General features: G+C 37.6%; 2 protein-coding genes and 1 pseudogene across 4 annotated transcripts in view; 1 reads left to right on the top strand and 2 right to left on the bottom strand.

Moving 5' to 3' along the window:
- LOC310719738 (B-cell receptor CD22-like) overlaps positions 1 to 558 on the bottom strand; it is a 36,899-nt pseudogene extending 36,341 nt beyond the window's left edge. Inside the window, exon 1 of the transcript XR_014538283.1 lies at positions 435 to 558. The product of XR_014538283.1 is annotated as a B-cell receptor CD22-like (transcript). The remainder of the gene's footprint in view (positions 1 to 434) is intronic.
- LOC310719729 (sialoadhesin-like) overlaps positions 1 to 5,995 on the top strand; it is a 26,259-nt gene extending 20,264 nt beyond the window's left edge. The window contains exons 8-9 of the mRNA XM_083529730.1: positions 5,368 to 5,452; positions 5,643 to 5,995. Coding sequence (XP_083385856.1) covers positions 5,368 to 5,452; positions 5,643 to 5,721 — 164 coding nt within the window. The 3' untranslated portion in view covers positions 5,722 to 5,995. The remainder of the gene's footprint in view (positions 1 to 5,367; positions 5,453 to 5,642) is intronic.
- Positions 5,996 to 8,561: 2,566 nt separating this feature from the next.
- Positions 8,562 to 12,588, bottom strand: LOC310719727 (cell adhesion molecule CEACAM1-like). Of its 2 annotated transcripts, none has more exons than XM_083529729.1 (7): positions 12,465 to 12,588; positions 11,414 to 11,782; positions 10,968 to 11,222; positions 10,421 to 10,792; positions 9,932 to 10,186; positions 9,729 to 9,822; positions 8,562 to 9,581 (listed from the first exon to the last, which is right to left on the bottom strand). In XM_083529729.1, exons 1-7 carry the CDS (start codon positions 12,505 to 12,507, stop codon positions 9,428 to 9,430), a joined length of 1,542 nt encoding a protein of 513 aa, XP_083385855.1. In that variant the 5' UTR covers positions 12,508 to 12,588; the 3' UTR covers positions 8,562 to 9,427. The 2 variants fall into 2 exon arrangements, with proteins under 2 accessions (XP_083385855.1, XP_083385854.1); XM_083529728.1 differs by having other exon boundaries at positions 8,562 to 9,599.
- Between the last annotated feature and the right edge of the window lie 811 nt (positions 12,589 to 13,399).

Consider the following 13,399-nt stretch of genomic DNA (forward strand, 5'->3'; position numbering starts at 1 on the left):
TCTCTCTGTTGATGTGAAGAAAATCATTTCCTGGTGCTTAATGAATATGTGACAAATAAAGCCAGCATCGACCAGCATCGACCAGGCCAGAACGCGTTTCCTTTTGATTCTGTTTCCTCTTAAAGTTTCTTCCTGTAACAGTGCACAGAACCCACGACCTCAGCAGTTTTAATAACTATAGTTATTTACAATTGTTTAAAATTTTTTTTATAAATTAACAATGTTATTGACTCAAGAAAGTTGAAACTTACTAATTGCAAAGACATTATACTTATAACATTAAACAGTAACTAAGAGATCAGTAACATTAAACAGAATAACGTGTGTGTAAATGAATAATCCAGTAACTGCGTGTAAACACTGTGACATCAATCAGCAACCAGTTCAAACTCTAAACAACAAATTCTGTCTAAATGTGAAATGATGTTTCATACCAGAGAACGAGAGCAGAGTCAGAGCCAAGTGCAGCATCTCCATCTCTTCTTCAGTAAGAACCTCACACACTCAGTGGTGCGGTGTTTTTATTCTGAGCTCACTGACATGGTCATGATATACAACGAAAAAAATACTTCCTGGGCTGAATATACTCATTATAGCTGCAACACTCAACCCAAAGAGTGTCAATCTACACACAATCACACACACACACACAATCACACACACACACACACACACACACACACACACACACACACACAATTATTATTATTATATTATTATATGAATTCCTGAATTTATTATTGAGGGATGATTATCCAGTATATATCAGTCAGCTCACAGCAAACCCACAACTCCAATTCCCAGCAGAACTCAAGCCTCCAAAGATGGCCACCACAGACTGAACTCTTCTCACAAATCAGTGTTTTTAATCACTAATTTATCAATTAAACACACCTGCACATATTGTACACTGACCCTTATTATTCTGTCCGTCTTGATGATATTGACCTGCTTTTATTTCAAGATGTCCAAGGTTAATTATTTCAAGATCACCTGCTGTTCTGTGTTTTTACCAGGAGATTCCTGTACGCTCTGAATTAATGTTTTTTACTTGCACTTGCTTCCATTCAGAGTTGGGTTCCGTGGGATCACATTCAAGTTTTTGTTATATGAGACACAGCAAAAGAAAACAACTCAACTCAAACCAACTGTCGGCAAGTTGTATGTTAAAAAGAGCTAAAACATTACAAACATTTTTCTTTGCTTTGCTTTGCTTTTGCTTTGTTTTCATTAAGAGATATGAGGAACAGACTAAAGGTTTTGAATTAATGAATATTTATCATCCAGTTTGCAAGAAGATGCTGTAGATCTGCTACTAGTCTGTCTTCCTTTTCGATTTTGGGGAAACAGCATTAGAGGTAAAGAAGCAGTGATGCTCAACACACTGATAAAAAATGTGTTCTGGGTTCTTCCAGGGACGGATTTAAAGTGATAACAGTGAGGAGAAGACTAAAACTTTTATCCATCCTTTTCAATCAGTGGAGCTCCATCAATAACTATCCCCAAAATTACAGTCTGTGCATCACTAATAATGCTCATCATACATCAATTAATCCAGATCCACTGTTATTACTGTCACTGTTACTGTTTGACATTTACTCAGAAGACTATTGTATATATTATATGGTTTCAGAATCGCTTCAGCCACTAGAGGGCAGTATCGCCGAATCGCCACTATTTCCCATATTATTAATGCATTTTCAATAACCAGATGTTCGTATAGGCTATTGTTATATACATCCAATCAATATGTTACATTTGTTATGTATGTGTTCATGATAACATCAACACTATGCCCACTGACCCCAATGTCTGGATCTTACACTTTGGCAGCCAGTCCATGTTGAATGGGTAAAAAAAACTGCAAAGAAGTACAAAGAACTTTGGCCAAACCAGGAGTATCTTACAATCCATGTTAATCCATGTCCAAGTAATAAACCATGAAAGCTCTAGAAAGGGTTTCAAAATGTTATTTTGCTCAATTATTGTGAAGACTCACCTTTGTGCTCTCCAGAATAATTAAACTGTACATTGTGGATTAATAAAGTACAGAGATTTATTTATAAAATTAAAGCTTATTTTGCCATTGGATTCTACAATTTCATAAAAAGTAATATTTCATGCAAAAGTATAATTCAGTAAAATGTACCTGTAACTTGTAGAGTAACTCCAGGGTCTCCTGTCCATTTTTCCACATCAGTTATAAATCTGAATTTTTAGACTCCAGAATAACTGAACTGTACATTGTGGATTAATAAAGTACAGTCTGATTTGTCGTCTCCAGTGAACTCAAAGTCTGACTTGGTGTTTGATGCACTGTTATTGTCAGGGAGCACCCTGCACTCCCGCCTGCACATGCCCCGCCAACACGGAGCTTCTCGCCTGATTACTAACTCGGCGCACCTGACTTCTATCAGACTCCCTCCCATATAAGCAGCTTCGCTTCCCACCAACACCGTCCGTTATTGCCCTTATGGACTCAAGCTGTCAGCTCTACGATTTCCCGTTCTGCTGCCAGTTTGCTTGCTCTATCGACACGCTACTGTCGTTTCAGCCCTTTTGCTTTTGCCGCTTCGCTCCGGGTTTCTGTTCTGGTTGTGTTAGTGCTCATTTGACTGTACTCCATTCTGTCATTAAAACCCTGGTTTTGCACAGCTCCGCTTTCCGCCTCGTCCGTGCGTAACAGTTATAAACATATGGAGGATACTCACACCAATCTTTGTTTGAGTTCATTGAGCACCAAAGCTTTTGTGTCACCTGAATGGGATTTGATGTTGGATAATAATAACTACAGGGAATGGAGACACTGAATCCTCTCACAGCACAGATCTGATTATCAGGATAATTCACTCTCCAGTTACTGTTCTGAGTGAGAACATCTGTGTAGAGAAACACATACAGAATAAAGGAGATGAAATAATACTGATAATGTTTTGTATTGTTTGATTTGAAGTCCATAAATAAATAAACACGCACAAAAATGCATACAATGTGCAGGTATATTGTAGGTATCTGTGTTTCTCTATACATTCTATTTATTTTTATACAGTATTTATCATTTGATATTGCAGCATATGAATGCTGTATGATGATCCTGCAAAGACTTTATCACGTATTCTGAATAATTCACCTGTTACTTTTTTGTAAAATAATGAACATTACAGAATTATTTCATATTATTTAAATTACAAAACGATGTTAAGATGCCGGATTCATATTGATTTATTTTTATTAAATTCTCACACACAACTTTTTATTTTCACTGGAAAAAAATTCCCTACTGTCTTTCTGCACTCTAATAAACAGCTGCTTTACACTTATAACACGACTTTACTCTTATCATGTGTTTCCAAAAGAAGCCAAATATATATTTGTGTGTGTGTGTGTGTGTGTGTGTGTGTGTGTGTGTGTGGTGTGTGTGTGTGTGTGTGTGTGTGTGTGTGTGTGTGTGTGATGATCTTAACAGTGCACTCAGAGCCCAGAACCAGACAAATGGCAATAATTGTAATAAACACATGATTATACTGGTATTAATCTGATCAGTGGGAACACTGGACTGTGGGAACACTGGACACACACACACACACACACACACAGCACTGAGTGTGTGAGGGTTCTTACTGAAGAAGAGATGAAGATGCTGCACTTGGTTCTGATTCTGCTCACGCTGTCTGGTATGAAACATCATCTCACTCTTACACACAATTATTATTGATCAGAGTTTAAACTTGTTGCTGTTTGTTTACTGCATTTGTCAGTTTTTGTCCCTGAGCTGAAGATGCAAATTTTTCAGGAAGGATCATGTTTATGTCTGTTCATGATGAATGGTAACAGGAGTACGGTATTGTGTGTGTGTGGTGAAAGAGTGCAAGAGCTTCAGACATGTTTAAGACGAATTAAGGAATAAAATCGAGTTAAATGAAGCACAGGAGTGTCCTAAAGAATAAAAGACGTTACTGAATCAGATTTTGTTTAATATCTACTCAAATATTCAAACACAATCATTTATTGGATTTCAATACATTTGATCTGAAATCTTTCTGCTGTGATGAAGATTCATTTCCTCATTGATCCATTTACTTTATATACTATTTCTATTTTAAAATCTTTGTAAACACAGAGGGGTGTGTGTGTGTGTGTGTGTGTGTGTGTGTGTGTGTGTGTGTGTGTGTGTGTGTGTGTGTGTGTGTTTGTGTGTTTTTCATTTATATTCAGTCAGTACAGTCTGTATATTTTTTTACGTAGTTTGTTTGTTTACTTGTATAAATGAATACAAAATGTATAAAGGTCCAAAAACATATAAATTAAATAGTAATATAGAATATAAAACATTATCAGTATCATTTAATCTCCTTTATTCTGTATGTGTTTCTCTACACAGATGTTCTCACTCAGAACAGTAACTGGAGAGTGAAATATCCTGATAATCAGATCTGTGCTGTGAGAGGATTTAATGTCTCCATTCCCTGTAGTTATTATTATCCAACATCAAATCCCATTCAGGTGACACAAAAGCTTTGGTGCTCAATGAACTCAAACAAAGACCAGTGTCATGACCCTCCATATGTTTATAACAGTGCATCAAACACCAAATCAGACTTTGAGTTCACTGGAGACGACAAATCAGACTGTACTTTATTAATCCACAATGTACAGTTCAGTTATTCTGGAGAATATAAATTCAGATTTATAACTGATGTGACTGGTGGCAGATGGACAGGAGACCCTGGAGTTACTCTACAAGTTACAGGTACATTTTACTGATGTAAATAAAAACACTTAATATTCCTTATAATTATAATCGACTTTCCTCAATTTTACAAATAATATATAAGAATATTTGTTGTGAATTTGTTTAATTAATGCAAAAAATATATTATTTTATTTTATTTTATTTTATTTCTCAGTAAGCTGATGTTCATTATTCAATAATACATGTATAGTTGTGTGTGTAATCCTGAGTCACTGATGTGGAGTCTTTCCTGCTCTCTGATAAAGATTTAAAGGTGTCACTAATCAGACTCAGTGGAAACGGAACCTTTAAACCAGGAGACTCGTTAAATCTGACATGTGATGTGACCTGCACACAAAGTTCCTCACAGTTTGTGTGGTCTAAGAACAACGAGCTCTTACCTGAATCAGGAGCCGTTCTTCACTTTCCTGCTCTGAACCTGAGGGATTCTGGGAATTACACCTGCACTTGGAGAACCAGCACGACATCAGGATCTAAAACCATCAGCCTTCAGGTCGAGGGTGAGTCCGTCTGCTCACAACATTCCTGAATGTCTCGAGTGATTACTGAAGGAAATAAAGTGACTTGTGTTGGCTTTAATATTTCTGTTTTTTTCTGTTGTTTATGTTGAACAGATAAAATTCTTATTTTATGGCCGTTTTGTATCATTGTTTTTGTGGCAACTGCACTGATTTTGGTTGTTGTGATTCACAGCAGGAGGTAAAACTCTTCTTTTTCTTCTTAAAGTCTTTTCAATATTATTAATGTGTATTTTGCCTCTCCTAAATGAAAGTGTGTGTGTGTGTGTGTGTGTGTGTGTGTGTGTGTGTGTGTGTGTGTGTGTGTGTGTGTGTGTGTGTGTGTGTGTGTGTCTGTGTGTGTGTGTGTGCGCGCGTGTGTGTAATTTCAGACGTATCCACACCGATCAGCTAAAGGACGTTTCAGACGTCTACACCACAGTACAGTACAATACATTCACCAGGAACTGATCACACTTTCACACCTCACTAACTTCATTCCAGATTTCTGCATGTGAATTTTCTCTGAGATCAGAAAGACATGAGCTCATTATTCCTCTAGAGCATGAAACAAAATATGATAAAAAATGTGGAATTAGAAGAATTCTTCAGCATGAACAACAGTGGTTCCTCTTAAACCTTTTTAAAGAAACTCTTAGTCAGTTTTGCTTGAGGTTTCATACAATTGAAAGTAATGTGTATCTGTTTTGATTTTTATGTGAATAAAGGTTTTTATCATCTATTATGCTGCATCCTTTAGTCTCTATTCTGATCTTTAGGGAGGTGAATGTATAAATGCTTTTGTTTATTTGTAAAAGCTTTTTATTTGTAGATCTTATATCAAAATTTTACTTGCTTAAGCATTTAATCTAATTAACTTAAGCATTAGTGCCCTCTAGTGGTAAAAAACTAAAGCGTTACTGAGATTCAGTACAGTGTACTCATTATTTGGATAATGTTTGAGCTGATACTTAAAAAACAAATATTTTTCAATCATTCATCTTAGGTTTGTTCATCTTTTTAAAAGAGAGCTATAAATTGCTATACACACATTTGACATTTTAAAAATAATTTTAACACTAAATTATACTTCAGGTCTAAAAAACTGTTTATTCAGAAGGATTAAATAAAATCTCCACTACAGTACACTGATGACAAAGGCATAACAGCTCACAAGTAAACTGACCTGTGAACAGTCAGGAAGTCAGACATGTCTGCGCATGCGTGATCGGACGAACGAAAAAGTGAAATGTAATTTCGTTTTTACAAATATAAACGTCCTGGAAATAAACAAGATACAGCAAGTTATGCGACCATAAGTTATGCTTTCTGTCATGGATGTTTACCGAATGAGAAACAACTCACTGCATCAGTTAGAGATGACGTCATTTCTGGCAGCTGAAGCAAATTAATCACTGCAATAATAAAACACTTACAGGCACTTAAATATTAATTTTATATAAATACCAAACATGAAATTCTGCACATGACTACAAGAAATTCTGTAACCACCTGTTTGAATTTTTACGTCGCTCCAGTTGTACAACAGCACCATCTTGTGATAAAAACCTAAAACTACAGACAACAATCTCTGCATATTGTTTCATTAAACACTTAAAAGGGTGGTGAAATGTGTGATAGACAAAGGGGAAATGACCTACTTCATACCCTATGTCTCATTTGCAGTGCAAGAAATACCTCAGGGGTTGAGGATTGCTTTATGTAGCTGAATGAAGCTGGATGAACATTTTTAGTCAGTCATTGAATATGTCATGGAGACGCAGTACTGCATCATATATACGACACCCACAGTAAAACAGCACATGGAGAAAATGCAGGAAGAATGAAAACAGGTGTATTTCTGGCTAACCAGCGTTGGACGAAGTACAAAAACCATGTGATTGAGAAAAAGTAGAAATACAGCTGGTAAAATGTGACTCCAGTAAAAGTGCTGCATTTAAACTTTCACTTGAGTAAAAGAACAAAAGTATTTGCTTTCAAATGTATTTCAGTCGCTGACCCACGTATAAAGAACAAGCGCTCCGAACACAACTGCGAGCAGGGTGCTGAATGGACAGCGCCGATTCAGCACCACTGTTGTGGAGAGCACCAGAGCACATGTCAGGAGGGTGTGGAGAGAAGACCAGACACGGCTGGAGACAGATAATGAAAGCAGCAGCTCCTCGTTGTTTTTGTTCTGGCACTCTGTCCCGCTTAAAGCAGCAGCAGCAGAGACGACTTCCGACCAAACCCGCACCTCGCCTCGAGGTGTGAGACGCTACGGCAGAGTTTCCTGACCCCTTTACGCCGACGGAGCTCTCGGCTGTTCCATGCCTCTTATCACGGCCGTGTGGGCTGCTCCCTCTTCTGCCTACAGTCCACCTTATCACCCACCTGCTATCACACGCACTTACAAACAAACCTCCAGCTCTTTCTCCCATAGTTTCACCAATTGGGAAAAAACAAACGTTATACTTCAGGTCTAAAAAACTGTTTATTCAGAGGGATTAAATAAAATCTCCACTACAGTACACTGATGACAAAGGCATAACAGCTCACAAGTAAACTGACCTGTGAACAGTCACGAAGTCAGACATGTCTGCGCATGCATAATCTGACGAACGAAAAAGTGAAATGTAATTTAGTTTTTACAAATATAAACGTCCTGGAAATAAACAAGATACAGCAAGTTATGGGACCATAAGTTATGCTTTCTGACATTTCTGAATTCTGCCTACAGTCCACCTTATCATCCTCCTGCTATCACACACACTTACAAACAAACCTCCAGCTCTTTCCCACATATTTTCACCAATTGGGAAAAAACAAACGAGTCCTTTGTCCAGTGTCTTTATTCTACCCGACACTAAAGCAAGTTGCTACACTATGTAACGAGCTCTGTAGCTCAATCTCGTCTCAGAACTTAAAAGCCACTTCTTGTCTTGATGAGATGTTTTGGTGGAGTGCCTTGGGAGAACTTGATTTATATTGACTCTGGACTTTGAACCAGCACTAGCAGTTAATCCTAACCACAGATGCCAAACCAAAGACTAACCTCTGCATCTCCAGTGGCCACTGGAGTGAACTATTACACTCCCCTTTTAGGGGTTCAAGCCCTGGTATCGCCAACCCGCCACTCTTGGGCCCTTGAACAAGGCTCTTAACCCTCTGTGATCCAGGGTCACTGTATCATGGCCGACTCTGCGCTCTGATTTCCAATCAAGCTGGGATATGCGAAGAACAAATTTCACTGTGCTGTAATGTGTATGTGACAAATAAATGCCATTCTATTCTATTCACTCGATACTCACACACACACACACACACACACACACACACACACACATACACACACACACACACACACACACACACACACACACACACACACACACACACACACACACACACACACACTCACACACATACACACAAACACACACACACACACACTCACACACACACACACACACACACACACACACACACACACACACACACACACACACACACACACACACACACACACACACACACACACTACACTTCAACTTTTCCACCTCCCTCTTCCCCTTAGCTTATAACTGCCCCCATGTTATCCTTCTAAAATAATACAAAACCAAGTGACTTACATAAACACAATTTTATTGTTAAAAGGTTTTATGTAAGACGTCTGAGGTCTTAAAGATAAAACCACATCATTCTGCAGAGGAAGTGAGAGGTGTGGTTTCACACACAGATACAAGAAATGTTTACCAAATATTTCATGCATACAAACTGTGCTCGTTTCCATTTCAGCTCTGTGTACAGGAGAAAGATGGAGATACTGCCACAATCATTTATATGCAAAATATCCGAAAAAGCAAGAAATTATCCAAAATCTGTACCGTGTCAAATTCATTGGAGTGAATTCTTGAAAATCGAACAGAAACCTTATAGACAGATATTTAAATTAAAAACTATTTCTAACTGAAATGTTTCTACATTTCACACTATTTCTTCATGAGAAAAATTACAGTAAATGAAATGAATAACTACATTGTATTATCATGAAATGAAGCTCAAAAGCAACAGACAGGAAGTGTGTATAAACTGTGCAACCTAATTCAGTTCACAAAGGAAACTCACAAGCTGAAGGCTGAGCTGAGCGTAAGGTGTGAACATGTGTTCAGTCTTATTATACATTAGCGTAGATATCAGAATCATCCTCCTTCTGCTGGACGTTAGCGTAGATATCAGAATCGTCCTCGCTCTGCTGGACATGAGCGTGAAGATCAAAATCATCCTTGTTCTGCTGACCGTTAGCATACTGTTTACAATCATCCATCTGCCTCTCAGCATGGACACTCCTGCGATTAAACAGACACTTATTTGTGAGACACTGATTATGTTAATTGCCAAAATCAAACGTTTTACGTGAGACACTTAGAGTTTAGGCTGTATAGAATGTACTGAAAAGAAACAAGAAGAACTTTTACCTCCTCTTGTAAATCACAGCTCCTAAAATGACGATGAGACTCAATCCAGCAATCACACAAACTATCATCCAGATTGACCAGTGATCAGGATGTTCTGGATTGTTAGATGATAAAAATAACAGAATTTAACTGAACACAAGTCACTTTATTTCCTTCAGTAATCACTCGAGACATTCAGGAATGTTGTGAGCAGACGGACTCACCCTCGACCTGAAGGCTGATCGTTTTAGATTCTGATGTCGTGTTGGTTTTCCAAGTGCAGGTGTATTTCCCAGAATCCCTCAGGTTCAGAGCAGGAAAGTGAAGAACGGCTCCTGATTCAGGTAAGAGCTCGTTGTTCTTAGACCACACGAACTGTGAGGAACTTTGTGTGCAGTTCACATCACACGTCAGATTTAACGAGTCTCCTGGTTTAAAGGTTCCGTTTCCACTGAGTCTGATTAGTGACACCTTTAAATCTTTATCAGAGAGCAGGAAAGACTCCACATCAGTGACTCAGGATTACACACACATAATAAATCTATTATTGAATAATGAACATCAGCTTAATGAGATTTCATTATAAAATTAGAACTGATCCTGGCATTGGATTCAACAAGTTCAGGATAAAAAATTAAGTCTGCAAAAGTATAATTTATACCTATATATTAGGAAAGTTTTTATAATAACACAACATAGGGATTTGGTTTTACCTGTAACTTGTAGAGTAACTCCAGGGTTTCCTGTCCATCTGGCAACACTGATATCAGTTATAAATCTGAATTTATATTCTCCAGAATAACTGAACTGTACATTGTGGATTAATAAAGTACAGTCTGATTTGTCGTCTCCAGTGAACTCAAAGTCTGACTTGGTGTTTGATGAACTGTTATAAACATATGGAGGGTCATGACACTGATCTGTGTTTGAGTTCATTGAGCACCAAAGCTTTTGTTTCACCTGAATGTTGGGATTTGATGTTGGATAATAATAACTACAGGGAATGGAGACACTGAATCCTCTCACAGCACAGATCTGATTATCAGGATATTTCACTCCCCAGTTACTGTTCTGAGTGAGAACATCTGTGTAGAGAAACACATACATTGTGAAATAAAAATAATCTGCTATGTATATAATTAACTGTAGCTATAAGATAACTAACGTAAGTACATTTATAGCATTGTGTGTAAACTGCAATCAGAAAGACGTAATGTTAATGGATTGACATTCAGGAATGTTGTGAGCAGACGGACTCACCCTCGACCTGAAGGCTGATGGTTTTAGATCCTGATGTCGTGCTGGTTCTCCAAGTGCAGGTGTAATTCCCAGAATCCCTCAGGGTCAGAGCAGGAAAGTGAAGAACGGCTCCTGATTCAGGTAAGAGCTCGTTGTTCTTAGACCACACAAACTGTGAGGAACTTTGTGTGCAGGTCACATCACACGTCAGATTTAACGAGTCTCCTGATTTAAAGGTTCCGTTTCCACTGAGTCTGATTAGTGACACCTTTAAATCTTTATCAGAGAGCAGGAAAGACTCCACATCAGTGACTCAGGATTACACACACATAATAAATCTATTATTGAATAATAAACATCAGCTTAATGAGATTTCATGATAAAACAATTAGGCTAATCTTGGCATTGGATTCAGGAAATGGAAAACAAGAAAGATTTCTCTAACAGCACTATTTATTAACATTTACCTGTAACTTGTAGAGTAACTCCAGGGTCTCCTGTCCATCTGCCATCAGTCACATCAGTTATAAATCTGAATTTATATTCTCCAGAATAACTAAACTGTACATTGTGGATTAATAAAGTACAGTCTGATTTGTCGTCTCCAGTGAACTCAAACTCTGATTTGGTGTTTGATGCACTGTTATAAACATATGGAGGTCTTGTACATCTTTCTGTGTTCGAATTCATTGAGCACCAAAGCTTTTGTGTCACCTGAATGGGATTTGATGTTGGATAATAATAACTACAGGGAATGGAGACACTGAATCCTCTCACAGCACAGATCTGATTATCAGGATATTTCACTCTCCAGTCACTGTTCTGGGTGAGAACATCTGTGTAGAGAAACACATAAAAAATGAATATGATTAATGTACAGATTTACTGCTGCACAGATGGTCACATATTTTTTCAGAAATATTCTGATAAACAAGAGTTTTAAAGGCTAAAGCGTTTCTTAGTTCTGCAGCCACAGTAAAAAGGGAAACAAATCAACACCCTTCAATTACAATACTTGATATTTATGATGTGTTTGGCTTGAGAATGTGGTGTTTGTATTTTGCATGGTGCTGTATATGATAAATCTCTCTGTTGATGTGAAGAAAATCATTTCCTGGTGCTTAATGAATATGTGACAAATAAAGCCAGCATCGACCAGCATCGACCAGGCCAGAACGCGTTTCCTTTTGATTCTGTTTCCTCTTAAAGTTTCTTCCTGTAACAGTGCACAGAACCCACGACCTCAGCAGTTTTAATAACTATAGTTATTTACAATTGTTTAAAAATTTTTTTATAAATTAACAATGTTATTGACTCAAGAAAGTTGAAACTTACTAATTGCAAAGACATTATACTTATAACATCAAACAGTAACTAAGAGATCAGTAACATTAAACAGAATAACGTGTGTGTAAATGAATAATCCAGTAACTGCGTGTAAACACTGTGACATCAATCAGCAACCAGTTCAAACTCTAAACAACAAATTCTGTCTAAATGTGAAATGATGTTTCATACCAGAGAACGAGAGCAGAGTCAGAGCCAAGTGCAGCATCTCCATCTCTTCTTCAGTAAGAACCTCACACACTCAGTGGTGCGGTGTTTTTATTCTGAGCTCACTGACATGGTCATGATATACAACGAAAAAAATACTTCCTGGGCTGAATATACTCATTATAGCTGCAACACTCAACCCAAAGAGTGTCAATCTACACACAATCACACACACACACACACAATCACACACACACACACACACACACACACACACACACACACACACACACAATTATTATTATTATATTATTATATGAATTCCTGAATTTATTATTGAGGGATGATTATCCAGTATATATCAGTCAGCTCACAACAAACCCACAACTCCAATTCCCAGCAGAACTCAAGCCTCCAAAGATGGCCACCACAGACTGAACTCTTCTCACAAATCAGTGTTTTTAATCACTAATTTATCAATTAAACACACCTGCACATATTGTACACTGACCCTTATTATTCTGTCCGTCTTGATGATATTGACCTGCTTTTATTTTAAGATGTCCAAGGTTAATTATTTCAAGATCACCTGCTGTTCTGTGTTTTTACCAGGAGATTCCTGTACGCTCTGAATTAATGTTTTTTACTTGCACTTGCTTCCATTCAGAGTTGGGTTCCGTGGGATCACATTCAAGTTTTTGTTATATGAGACACAGCAAAAGAAAACAACTCAACTCAAACCAACTGTCGGCAAGTTGTATGTTAAAAAGAGCTAAAACATTACAAACATTTTTCTTTGCTTTGCTTTGCTTTTGCTTTGTTTTCATTAAGAGATATGAGGAACAGACTAAAGGTTTTGAATTAATGAATATTTATCATCCAGTTTGCAAGAAGATGCTGTAGATCTGCTACTAGTCTGTCTTCCTTTTCGATTTTGGGGAAACAGCATTAGAGGTGAA

The sequence above is a fragment of the Silurus aristotelis genome (genome assembly GCF_946808225.1).
Source record: "Silurus aristotelis genome assembly, chromosome: 25".
In the NCBI taxonomy this organism is placed as follows: Eukaryota; Metazoa; Chordata; class Actinopteri; order Siluriformes; family Siluridae; genus Silurus; species Silurus aristotelis.

What these genes read in the sequence shown, in the direction of transcription:
- LOC310719727 (XM_083529728.1), bottom strand. Translation starts at nt 12,507, where the DNA reads ATGGAGATGCTGCACTTGGCTCTGACTCTGCTCTCGTTCTCTG. An exon ending in AGTTACTCTACAAGTTACAG is followed by an intron (nt 10,187 to 10,420) that starts GTAAAACCAAAT and finishes TCTCTGATAAAG; the next exon opens with ATTTAAAGGTGTCACTAATC. An exon ending in GATCAGCCTTCAGGTCGAGG is followed by an intron (nt 9,823 to 9,931) that starts GTGAGTCCGTCT and finishes CTAACAATCCAG; the next exon opens with AACATCCTGATCACTGGTCA.